Consider the following 13,676-nt stretch of genomic DNA (forward strand, 5'->3'; position numbering starts at 1 on the left):
TGATTATAAACTGTCAGATAAAAAAAGTGTTCCTATGATAGCCACTAGAATGCTGTATAAGCTAATTATTGTTATTATTATTTATTTTGTTCTTTTTAAATCAGTGAGCCAGAAAGAATACTCCATTATCAGCATCAGTGGGTTTTTTTGTTTTTTGTTTTTTTTTTTTTTTCATTTAAGGGGTGTATGTTTAATTTTTTGCACGTGCCTGTGGGAGCTTTAGGGACATTACGGTAAATGTAGCAACACTCACTCCTCCTCCTGTTGTCCATGGCTATAACAGACATGGCGACCTCCGGAGGAGTGCCACCCCCCCCATGTAATATCATTTAATGATAACTAGACCTTCTATTATGTTTGAAACATACTGTTGGTCATCAAGAACACATTTATTTTTTTGCATTTATTTTTTTTTAAGTTTTTGCAATGTATAATCATTTAATTTATTCAATGTATTCATTTTTAATGAAAAACTGTCTAAATTTTGCACAGTGTCTGTTTGCGGTGTTTATATAGTTTGGTGCACAATGTTAATGTCAAAAATAAGTTTACAGTAGTGTCCATGCAAATGTGATCAATATTCAACAAAAATATTTAACAACTTGTCTTTCCTGATGAGTAAGTGTTTACCCAATCATAGTGAAATGCTCAAATTGCTTCTTTCTAGTCCTCAGTGTACATGATGCCCGATCCAAAATTATTGGAACGGCAAGTTTTTGCTGTGTACTAAAGACATCTGGGTTTCAGATGATGATTATGAAACAAACGTTCAGGGCCTGCTTTTATTTTAGGGTATTTACATCTAAAAGTGTTGAACAACTCATCAAAGTAATAATTATTGCCAAAGAAGTTTAAGTCATTAGTTTAGAATTGTTTTTTAAGATATTTTCTTGGAACAACAAGATAGATCATCTATTCCTACCACAGTACATATCGTGTAAATGTTGGGATATGAAACAGAACTTTTAGTTAGAAAGAGGATTGGCATTGTCCTTTACATCACTATAAACCAAGCAAATTGTTCTAAATAGGAAAAGTGAATGAGTGATTTGAACCAAAGAGAACTTTTTGGCCACAAATAGAAGAAAAATGATGAGTGGCTTCATCAGCCAGGTTAGTCACATATTCAGCTATAGACAACAAGTGCATACTCCAATATAGTATGTTGTGACTCCACATTAACAAATGCACTGTAAATTTGCTTTCCCCATTCCATGATCTCCTCCTCTCATTGGATGTGACCTGATCGATGATTGGGATTTCATTGTTTTAACTACACTTTTTCGCAGCAAAGGTCTTTTCAATTAACTAATGTGTAGATTACCATCAATCTCTCAACCAAGAGTCAATTTGATCCTGCTCAATCTGCGCAGAGCAGGAGATGACTTGGAACCTTTGATACGCATGCACCGTCCATATCCGGCATACTGACAGTCCCCGCTGACTTGTGCTGTCCATCAGTCTTCCCCTGAATGTAGCGCTTGTATTGGTGGGATGGTTGAAAAGATCTCATTCCCAATATTATCACTTTGCTGATTTATAATGTGCTCAGATCAGCAGCAACAACTTCACTGAAAAGAGTTATGTGTGTGTTCATGTATTCAGCACTCAGACTTCCTTCATGTGTTGCAGTGTCCTGGTCATGGCTCAGGATCCCCGGGGTACTGCAGCGCTTGGGCTTCACCTATTTTGTTTTGGCTCTGCTGCAGATTCTGTGGGGACACAAGGAGACTCAACAAAAAGCAGTAAGCAGTGTTCTTGCCTCACTTTTGTTTGTTGTTGGAAGAAAAACAAATCATCTATTTTGGTATTTTATATTTGCAGTTTTTTTTCAATGAATAGACTATGAATAATACAGGTTCTGTATAGACTGTGTGGATAATATATACCCAATATACCTTATTAATCCATAGCCCCATCTCTTTGAATCCATAACCATTTGCCTCTTGCTCTTGGCTGAAAATTACTGTACATCATGTTTTTGTTTTTGTTTTTTTTTCTATTGTCAAGCATTGAAGTTTAACTTGTACCCGCAGGGCCACTGGTGGGCCCCCATCCAAGACATGGTGTTGTACTGGCCCCAGTGGCTGACCGTTATGCTTTTGGAGACCTTGTGGCTATGCATCACCTTTCTCCTACCGGTACCCAACTGCCCCACGTATGTAAGACCAAGCCTGTTCCTACAGTATGGAATTGAATCAGTCTACCGAATAAGTCACTCATCGTATGGGTAGTTTTGTGGTTATGGTTGTGATTTTTCATCTATTAGTGTGCACCAGGGGAATTGCTGGGCATAAAGCTGTACTGGCACACAGAAAAAATAAAAGGTCAAATAAAGGTCTACTCACAATACACTCAACAAAAAAAAGAAAATGACAGTGTTTCCTTGCTATACAGTATTGCAATTCACCTTTTGAGGCCTTTGCTATTTCACTTCGATTTGTTTGTAAGCAATTTTTGCCTCCATGGAAATGTTTGAATTTTGAAAACGTTTTAACCGAGAAAACAAATGTGAGAAAAGGTTCATTCCTGCTTGATAAAAGTGTATTACAGTAAGTGCAAGGATAGAGTGATTTTTCAGCTATAAAACATGTTTAAAACAAATGGAAAAAAAAAGAATTCCAAAACAAAGACATACTCATGCAAAAAAAAAGAAAAATCTAGGGTTGTCAAAGTTGAAGCGATAACTGTGGAGATTGCTGTAAAACAGATAAAGCATTAAAAATATTAACTAATTTAATTAACGAACTAACAATAAATAGTAAAGCAAAAAAATATATATATATGATACATTAAAACAAACTTGAATAAATGATTGACAAAAAAAAACAATCAACCTCCACCCCACCGATAAACGAGTACCAGTAATCATTGTGTACATGGTCTTGAAAAAAATGTTAAATTGTCATTTGCTACTTGCTAATTTTAAAAGCCTAACTAACTGCACAGACATTGTTTTATTTAAAGGTAAAGAATATGTGAGTTTTTTTTAATCGCCATGATACTTTATTTAAAATAAACCTTCCCTAATTAATGAATTTAAGGGGAACTCTGTGACTGGTTACAGCATATTAACTATTGTGCTGCAATTCCTCTTTCCTATTTCCTATTTTTCTCACTTCAACTGTACTCAGCAGTCTGTGCCTGATACTGAGGCAAATCTCATTAATACTGGGGCACGTGCCCCAGTAAAAGGGTCCTGTCAACGTCACTGGTGTGCACCTTGTGTTGTTGGTGTTATGAACTCCAGTGATTTATGGGCTTGCTCTGAATGCTTCAGACGGTCTAATTAGACTATCTGGCTCTGTCATGTGCAATAAGAGGAGAAGAAGCAAAGGATCCATCTTTCTCGCTCGGATTCCTCTGCTAAGTGCTCTTTTTAGTGTGACGCTCCTATCACACACAATTACGGTTGCAAAACTTGTCTGTTTCCGCTACTGTTTTGTGTGTGTGTGTGTGAGTGTGTTTAGCCTGATGAATTGTTATTTTCCACTCAGCCAAGATCGTCCTGTCAACTGTAATAAAACATTTTTATTTTCTATGTAAATTATTAGATTGCACACATACAGTATTTGTATGTTTTTATTGCACCTATTTTCTTTCAGTATGGGAAATTCAATGTGATTTTTTTTTTTTTTTTTAAAGGTCATGTTTATGTCTGTGTTGCTAACAGAGGGTATCTGGGAGCTGGTGGAATCGGAGATAATGGTCTTTTCCCGAACTGCACTGGAGGGGCAGCAGGGTACATTGACAGATTGTTATTTGGTGGCAACATGTACAGATATCCTACTTGCAGGGTAAGGTTTTTTTTTTCTTTTTCTTCATTTAGTATTAGTGTGACAATTTCAAATAATTTTTTGGTGTGTTCTCCAGGAAATGTTTCGCACTACGCAACCTTTTGACCCGGAGGGGATTCTTGGCACGATCAACTCCATTGTGATGGGATTTTTAGGAATGCAGGTGATTCACATCTATACACTGTTCCGTCACCTACAGTACCAGTCAAACATTTAGAAACACCTTCGATTTTAGCATTACATATTAAGAGGTCAAGGATTTCAAGTTAAAATGAAAGTCATTCCAAGGTCATAAACCATCTTTTGCCTCACAAAGCTGACTGAAAAAATACCAAGATGTGCAAAGCTGTTATGTGGGCAAACGATGCCTTCTTAGGAGAATCTAAATGATAAACCTCTGAGTCTACTTTCACTTACATGTTTTGATCACAAAATAAATCCATCAATATTTCTCTCTTGTGTTAAAGGCTAAGGTAGTAATCTTCAAATCAGGGGTTTTTTTTTTTTTTTTTTACTGTTGGTACTGTACAGTTAAGATGTATGACCTCTTTAGAGTCACACAGCTCACCAGCAAATTTGAAATATTCAATACTGATTTTATTTTATTTTATTTTACTTTAGGTAGCACATCATTTTATTGAGACATTTACATTTATTTTTAAGATTTGACGTAAAAAAAAAAAAAAAAAAAAGAACAGTCATTGGTGAATGATTCCAATCACTATAAACTATCTGAGATAAGGGTACCAAATACAGCAATTCCCAGTGTTCATGCCAATGAACGATAGATACAGAATTATTTTCTTCTTCCTGTGTGGAGTTTGCATGCTCTCCCACTGCCTGTAGGTCTTCTCCAGGCACTTCATTAGCAGTCATTAGAGAAACACAACTGTCTTCATTCAAATCCAAAATGTTATCTGAATAATTTTGCTTCTAGAGGTGGTCATTTTTCGACAGTTTGGACGCAGCAGCGGCAGTTTAAACTTTCACGGTTAGAATATGCCATTCAAAGTGCAACATTTCTCATTTCCCGATGGACTGTTGAGACTGGGCACATCAGTCATTGGGTGTTAGATGACACGCCAGGTGTCCAACGGCTTCGTCTGTTTTGGCCCGTGCTAATGTCCTCAGCTGAAATGTATTCATCATCACCAAATTAAAGAGAGGGTCCAGATGACTTACACCCCACATCTGGCATCGCAGGCTGGAAGAAATGTGACCGCCACATCAGGGACACCTCCCAGGCCTATTTGGTTACCCAAGGACAAATAACTGAATACGATGGATGTCTCAGTTGCTTCTTTTAAAGTTTGTATCGAAATGAGTTTTGATATCTGTCCTTATCTTTCTGCAGGCGGGAAAAATCATCATTTTCTACAAGGAAAAGAATATCCACATCCTGTGCAGGTTCTTTGCGTGGGCCACCATCTTGGTAGGTCGACTGGACGTTGTAATGCGACAGCAAACCACTCCATCTACATAACACACTCATACATATAAGACTATTTCATCTTGTAGGTAAATGCCGCACTTTTTTAAAAGCTGGCTGAATGTTAATCATCACTGTGGAAGCCCCATGACATGTATGTGATCTCAGTACAATTCAACTTCCTTCCTTCCTTAGTCACTTGCTTACATACGTGTTTACTTACTTAATTCTATCTTTCCTTCTTCCTTCCTTCCTTCCTTCCTTCCTTCCTTTCTTCCTTCCTTCCTTCCTTCCTTCCTTCCTTCCTTCCTTCCTTCCTTTCTTCCTTCCTTCCTTCCTTCCTTAATTACTTGCTTGCTTGTTTGCTTGCTTACTTACGTACTTGCTGACTAAGTTATTTTTTGGGAACTTACTTGCTTTACTTTGTTATTTACTTACTTTACTCAACGTAATTACTGGTGGAAAACTACAATCACATTTATAAATATATTGTTAAATGAAGGTGTTTTGTTAGTATTATCAACACTGAACATTATTATTTTCATTCTATGTGCTTTGTTAAGGCATATTTTGCATGTTGTTGACAGGACACTGCCCAGTACATCACATATGATGGATAGCAAGGTTGCTCACCTGCATGCTTAGTCTCTGCAAATATTTGCAGACCAAAGACATGGCCGTAATGACAAACCGGTATAACAGAGGCAGCTTACCCTCATTGAAAAAAGTTTTCATCACATAGTAGCTTCTAGTTAATATTTGTTTTGGACCTTCACTCCTTTCTGGGTGGTCTCCAAACACAAAAAGGGCAAAAACAGCCAAGCTGGCCTCTGTTTCACTGAGAGCGGGAATGTGTCCCTCAGGGAATGGTGAGGGTTATATCAGATGGCCTGTTTTGCATCTCAAAACGTGTCATGAGGCTCTATGTCCACTCTTAATGAGATTGACAGTCATCGATGTTTGAAGGCCCCCCTTTTCTTTGCCCCTTATTTTTCTAATCAGAGTGAAATGGTGCAGAGATACTTTATGTATCATTTTTCTAATGAGCTTAAGAGCAGCCTGAGCGCTGCGGAGGGAAACGTCCTCAAGTAGGCAATCATGTGACTCGAAGTGACGATGGAGCTGTTTGGGCTGCCTCCTTCACTGCCTTTGATATTCAACTAGGCTGGGTGAAAGGAAGAGGCTGGCCATGTTAACAAAAAAGACACAAAAACAACTACTCAGTCCAATAACTGCTCAAAAGATTCTATCGTTACAGACTTACTCGCCTATATAGCCGCCTCCAATATTTGATGTCAAATGCAACAAATGCAAATGCAATGTTGTTCTGCACCACGAGCTGCTAATATACGATGCTTAATGAAATTAATACGCCACCTGTCGTACCAACAACAAAACCATCGTGCATCATGCAGTGCTTTTATGCAGACGCTACAGATTTCCCCCTAATTTTCCAGTTTAATCAGGAAAGAGATATTTTGAACATACTATCACATTTTTAAAACAATTTTCAAGACAGCTATGGACTTTCTCTTACAATTCCAGAATTAATCAATTAGACCATTCAACCACTATATTTCTGTTTGTTTAGGAATACCAGTAAAGAACAGCCAAGTGAGTTTGTGCTTCAAGAAATAATGTGTTTGCATTTAAAGTTGTTTCCAAACCTTTGACTAGTAAGTTACTTTTGTTAAAAATGACAATTATTTGAAATTCTGTCATAAAAAGTGGACATCATTAACCTCAATCTGTCTACATTATATGTCCCTCTGGGGAATATTTCCTACCTGTTGTTGTTGAGGTTTGGCTAGAGGGAAGTTACATAGATTAGATCCATATAGTTTCTCCCAGTGGCAGGTAACACATAATGAGATGAATAAACATTGGACTTTATGATTCCCCTCAACCATGGCTGATAGTTAATGTTGTGGATGCTACTCAATGTAATGTTGTTGGTGGAGATATATCATGTTTATTAATGAAGAGGTGCAGGGATCTAGGCAAAAAAATAAAATGGAGTTGGATGACCAGTTTAGACACAATTTAAACTATAGTTTAGTTCATTCATAGTTTTACTGAGGTCTTGAAACAACCACAATTGTGCAGAGAAAGGAAATTTAGATGTTTTTGACATTAGCAGGTCACCATGTTCATTCTTGCAGAAATCCAACCACAAGACCACACGATTTTTTCAAAAAAACCGCAAAATCCCAACCTGCTTTCCACCAATGTGTGCTTTGGTCTGATTCCTATGGCAGATTGTTATTAAGGTGAAGCCGAGCTTCTTCCTCCTCCCCCTCAAAAAAGAGGAAGAACAACAACAAGCCGTGTTAATTAAATCCCAACGATCAGACTCCAGAAGTGAGAGATTGAAATTGAGCGATTGGCCCACATACCAGCCTCATCCCACATCCTGCAGCCCGAAGCGCCCGGAGGCTCAATTCAGCCCCGGCTAGGCTATTTCCACACCATCGATTCTGTCATCTATACATGGATGATGGATATCCCCACAACAAGCACTGATTCTGATCTTTGCCCCTGCTTGCTTTGTCCCTGGAGTGCAAAATCTTTCTTCAAATATCTAAATCATATCTAAATAGAAACAGATTAGACACGCTTATTGATGCCAGATTCATCTGAGCGTTCATTCTGTGTATGGAGTCTACGAGGTCAACTGGGCACCAAATGGATTCCCTGCTTATGTGTGCCACCGTCACTAACTCTTTGAAGAAGCGTCAGGAGAGTGGCGATCGAATTGGTGTGTTTGTAGTTTGATCCGTGTGACTCGATTGATCCAGAACCTCCAAGCGGCAGCATTTGCTTGATTCTGTTGCCTGGCGTTTTAGTTGCCCTATACAACTCACTTTATTCCTCTTCATCGATTTGAAATCTGTTTCATTTCCCTCCTCAGGGAATCTCGGCGGCCATCCTTTCTAAGTGCACGCGAGACGAAGGATTTATACCTGTCAATAAAAACCTTTGGTAAGTGCTTCCTGACCCTCTAAATCCAGCCACTTTCCTCACAAAAGAAAGGATGTGTTTTCCAAATGGCACAAATCACAGCCAGTGAAACACGCGTTTAGTTACCTCTAATGACAGCCCGGACTGTAAATAATCACTCGGGTTGTCAGAAGTGTGAAGTGGAGTGCTCATATCCATCCTACCGACATGATCACTCTTCCTTACGAGCTGCAAAATCGGGAACCTCAATCCTTCCTACCCCCTCCGGCAGTTTTGGCACAAGCGCTCGCGCCGTCGTTTGACTGTGACGGAATGGAAGCGGGATCTGGAAAAAGCATCAACGTAACCGCGCAGCGGCCTGATCCAAAACGATCATGTGACTGGAGAAAAAGACGAAAGCACAGAATCTTGAGGAATATATTGTTTTGATGATCTTGAGCGTAAAAAAGAAATCGCCTCAGGGGGAACGCTGACGTAAGATCTCATCATGAGCCAATGGGGACCTAACAAATAAACACAAATTTTGGTGAGAATTCATTCTAAGAATGAGACGACTGATAAGGATTTTTTTTTTTTAGGCCAATTCCAATTTTCCCACAAAAAAATATAATGCTTAGCAAATAATATACTGATTAATGAAAAATATATGACAAAAAGAGTGTATTTTCTTCCAATGTATCTCAATAGATGTCAATAAACCCTAATGACACAAAAGAGCTATTTTCAGAATAGTGCTCCGCTCATCTGCCCTTTTGCGTGAGTGGTACAGGACTTTTGCCAGACAAAAGTTGTAAGCTGACTCGATTTTTAATCCAAAATATCCTTAAAGGACACAATATGATTACAACAAAACACTGTTGCCTTGGTGTCTGTTGCGATTGGTGATCATGGTCAGATAAAAGTACAATATTTTTCTTCATACTTTTCCCAAAGTCCGGGGGAAATCCTGAGTAATGTCTGTGCTGGGTTCAAGCCTGTAAGCGATAGGAATTTACAGTGAAAAATATCACAAAAGACACCTATAGGCACGTTTCCTTGGGCAAACTAGACCAAAAGCTAAAACTTGAGATCAGTGATTGCAACGTCTGTGTAGCTACATTTCTCATCTGCTTTCTCAGCAGAAAAGATGCTTGCCATTACTCAGCGTGGGTGTCGGGTTTAATATTTCTAAGCTGTATAGAGGTATTTGTTTAGGACAATATTATTTTTCACAGTTAGGAAGTGCAGGCATGATAATGCAACTTGCAAGTTATTTTCCAATCACAAAATGAATGTGCAGTGACGTATTATCGTTGTATTTCTACAGTGCCACAGCTATAATGAAAAAAATGGCCCTGTTAAAAGAAAATGTATGTGTTTGTGTTAACCAAAAGTTGAATATGTGTCACATTTAACAATTATGTGTGATTTATATTGCACTCTATATCTTGACTTTGGGTTATGAGTAAAATAGTGAAATCCAGGTCAGTTCTTTGCGTTGCTCTCATAAGCATAGCTTGTAAAAATGAAGATTTGCTTTGTTTTATCAAAACGTTAACCTTAGAATTTAATGTACATTTTATAAAGCATTTAAAAAAAACTGTGTTAACTCAGTTGTACTTACTTCCTTTGGCCGCTGAACTTCTGACTTTGTTAACAAACTCATAAGGGAAAATCACTGACACAAACAGACAAAGATGAACGTTTACATAATTTTACTGCAAAAGGTTGCTCCCTAAAAGAATAAAAGAGGAAGATTTTACTCAAGCAAATGTTTCAAGCTTTGTAGAAAATAGTTGTTGAAAAATGCAAATGAGAAATGTTGTTAGTTATTAGTTTTTAAAAAAATGTAATGGTTTGACAGCACTAGCAAAAAGTCATAACAGTCAACAAATATCTTCAATTATGTTCGGCCGGTATTTAAAAGGCCATAATCGGTCGAATTTCTCAGCTAGCCATTTCATAGGTCAAGCCCTAATTCTAAGCAGTAATATAAACTATATTAACATACCGTATTTTCCGGACTATAAGCCGCACCGGTATACAAGCAGCAGCTGCCAAATATGAGCAAAAAAATGACATACTTTCTTTAACAGGCACGGTTTAGTCCCAACATATTTATAGAAAATGGATGGATGGATATTTTCAACACTAACAGAATACTGTTAATTAAATAGCAGTTCAAAATCGAAATCAATACTTCAACAGTATGTTTTTTTTCTATCTTTGTTCGATAGATTATTTTAGTGAACATAAAAACACATTGCACATAATTCATATATACAATCATAAATACATATATAAAATTATATATACTGTGTACTGTTTATAAAATTTACACGTCACATATTTAACCAACATGTTATACATTCTCTAATTCAGTTTAGACATATATTTTTTTAATAATATATTTTTAAAACTCTTTGAGCACAGCCATTGGTTCACATATTTTCAGTTCTATTTCATAGCTGTTCCATAAATTGAAACCTTGAACAGATACACACATTTGCTTGCCGGTGGCTAGCAAACAAATCAAAAAAACAACAAACGAAAAAAGCCGCACTGGAGTATAAGCCGCAGGGCTCAATTCATGAGGAAAAAGTCGCAGCTTATAGTCCAAAAAAATATGGTAAATATACTCACAGACACAATATTGAATATTGATTGGCAAATGAGAGGATTAATGTTGCAGTTCACATAGAAATAGAGTTGTCAGGTATTGGTATCGGCAAGTGATGGCAAGTACTTTGTACTTGCGGACCAAGCTGGTATCGGCCCATACCGATACCTGGTTATGGTACTTGCCCGTCCCTATTAGAAAGCCAACCTTGCGCACTTACATTCACACCATTACCAAATTGGAAATGAACCTTAGCAGTCTTTTTTTTTCTTAAATAGCAATAAAAATCTGATTTGTTTTAGCAGGGGTGGGTCCACTTTGTGAAGTCCACTGTACTTGCTCACACACTCACAACTGTATGAGTGCATTTGTTCCACTTGCCCATTGCTTTTCGTATGATGGGCACCTCTTAATGTTGCAGCAGGAAGAATGCCATTTCATCTATGATGTGTAAGCAAATTCCTGCTTATGTTCCATAGGGCCTCCCCCTCCCTAAAGCTGTGCTCATCCCTCGCCATTACCTGCTTGGGCTTTTATAGGCAGTTCATCATGCACAGGTTATTGAGCTCTTGAGTACGAGTCCCTGCCGGGATGTCAAGCAGTAATTAACTCCCAGCCAAGAGTCCTTTTTGGCCCCACTTCAGCTGAGATAAAATAGAGGGAAAAAAGGCATCTCCGAGACTGTTGGGAGGCAGCCATTTTGCATTAGATGATATTGCATCAAACATTCTTGCACTTAGGAACAGACGGGACATGGCTGGCTGGCGAGAGGCCACGGGGCATGCGCCAAAGATCTGCTGCTGCTGCTGCTGCTGCTGCTGCTGCTGCTGCTGCTGCTGCTGCTTTATACACTCATTGGACCTAAGTGTCTGGAGAGTGCGCTGGCCATTACACACACTGTATTTACAAGAGTCATCTTGAATAAACTTTGCCGCATCATTGGTGACCTACAAAGACATGAGCGCCATCGATCACAGTGAAGAGCCGTTCAAAAGACTCGGTTTGTTTATGAGCGTCATATGGGTCACCTGGGTCACCCAGGGTCACCCAGGTGACCCAGCCATGGACGGTTAAGCTCCTTTTTGTCCAGTCGGTTGAAGATTAGACGATTGCAGCTATAGAAGTTTCCGGTCGTCTTTGACTACAGTATGCTATGCAAAACGCCCCTATAATATTATATCTATAAGGAGTTTTAAATTTAGGAATAAGGTCACAAGGTGGCAGTAAACAGTTGTCGCATTGGTCTGGCCCAACCCCTGAGTAAATCCTGGCCTTTATTATGTAGTCCACTAACTGATTTTTTTTCTTCGCAGCAAAAAACACATTGCTGTTGTAGTAAATAACTGTAGTTTTTTGTCTTCATCAGGTCATTGTCCTACGTGACGTGCATGGGCTCACTCTCCTTCCTGTTGCTAGCAGGCATGTACTTTATCATGGATGTTATGGGTTGGTGGGGCGGACAACCATTCATATATCCAGGTACTGACCATGGCCCCTAACCCTAAAAGATTAATGGTGTTAAAAAAAGAAAATAGTGCACTGTTGTTTAAAAACATGTTCATCCATCTCTTCCTCAGGAATGAATTCCATTTTGGTGTACGTGGGACATTCTCTCCTGGGTTTCTACTTCCCGTTCAGCTGGGAGATGCGTTTTCAGGAAAGCCACTGGGAGTGGCTCTTCCAAAGCCTGTGGGGAACTGCATTGTGGGTGATCATTGCTTACGTGCTGTACAGAAAGAATTTTTTCCTCAAAATTTGAAGAACAGTGGTCTGAGTTGAATCTTGTACTACTCTTGGCTGTGGTGGAAGCTATCCGAACTTTTTTGGATGGATATTTTTTATATTTCAGTCACCCCAAATAATCAATAAATTATTAATTCTGCGAAAGGGTTTGTCAAGTAAATATGTGAACATTTAGAAGGTGCTTATTGACTTCAACTACTTGATAATTTAATTTGAAACATAATTATTGTTAGTGTTGTCAACAAATTAAAACTAATTGAGTGATTCATTTATTAAGATTTGTAATTAATTGATCTAATTCATCTATTTTTAAATGTCACCTAAAAATGTCTTGGTTAGAACCTTTTATTTTCTGATGTATTTTATGCTAGCCCCAAGTGCTGGCTGCAGACTTTATCTTTGACCATCAGGAGAAATCGCACCCTTTTCTTTTGTCAATCAGCAAAATATTGACATTAAAGTAAAACAGTAGCATTCTTGAGTTTAGACTGGGTAAGAACCTTTCATTAGTGTTTTCGATATTAGCTGTTGCTGTTGTTGTATCTGCGTGCTTTTTATTTATGTGGTAGGCTAAACTTGAGCTGCTTCTGTGGGATGCAAACTCTGTTTTACAATAAATGCACATCACTCTACCGTTACCTACCTTTACCTTTCAAAGCAGTGCTCCCAATTTTGTTGTACAACTGCCATACAATGATAATAAAGGTATTCTATCCTATTCTACTCTATTCTGTTATATCATATTTTATTATTTTATCAATGGCACAAACGTTGTTTGAAGTTAAATTTACCATTCATTGGAATGACAACTCTCACGTGCTCTTCCAGTTTCATGTCTTCCCTTTGTTCCTAACCTTGCCCTCCCACCCACAACGGGATCTTATCAGGTTATGTCGAACCCAATGACAGTCAATCAGTGTCCACTTCAGGATGTGATTGACCTTTATTTTCCAATTCTCAACATTTCAACCACAAGAAGCCTGCTGCAAAAAAATGGATCTCATCTGAATACAAAAAGGAGTAAGAGATTAAAAATCAGATCAATGCAATTGAAAGAAAATCATGCTTTATCTGTGACTGTACTTAAACTAATTGTAATTCATCTCACTCATCTGCATCTTTAGAGATGAGCGTGATTTTAAAAAGT

The 13,676-nt window shown here is 38.2% G+C and overlaps 1 protein-coding gene across 1 annotated transcript in view; it reads left to right on the forward strand.

The window, feature by feature from the left end:
* The window catches only part of LOC148420193 (heparan-alpha-glucosaminide N-acetyltransferase), a 30,111-nt gene extending 17,101 nt beyond the window's left edge, over positions 1–13,010 (forward strand). Inside the window, exons 11-18 of the mRNA XM_088421700.1 lie at positions 1,633–1,745; positions 2,037–2,158; positions 3,674–3,797; positions 3,874–3,960; positions 5,152–5,229; positions 8,138–8,208; positions 12,153–12,265; positions 12,364–13,010. Coding sequence (XP_088277826.1) covers positions 1,633–1,745; positions 2,037–2,158; positions 3,674–3,797; positions 3,874–3,960; positions 5,152–5,229; positions 8,138–8,208; positions 12,153–12,265; positions 12,364–12,545 — 890 coding nt within the window. The 3' untranslated portion in view covers positions 12,546–13,010. The remainder of the gene's footprint in view (positions 1–1,632; positions 1,746–2,036; positions 2,159–3,673; positions 3,798–3,873; positions 3,961–5,151; positions 5,230–8,137; positions 8,209–12,152; positions 12,266–12,363) is intronic.
* The last annotated feature ends 666 nt before the right edge of the window (positions 13,011–13,676 follow it).

The sequence above is a fragment of the Hippichthys cyanospilos genome, chromosome 8, assembly GCF_059441005.1.
Source record: "Hippichthys cyanospilos isolate Australia breed blue-spotted pipefish chromosome 8, RoL_Hcya_1.0, whole genome shotgun sequence".
Classification (NCBI taxonomy): Eukaryota; Metazoa; Chordata; class Actinopteri; order Syngnathiformes; family Syngnathidae; genus Hippichthys; species Hippichthys cyanospilos.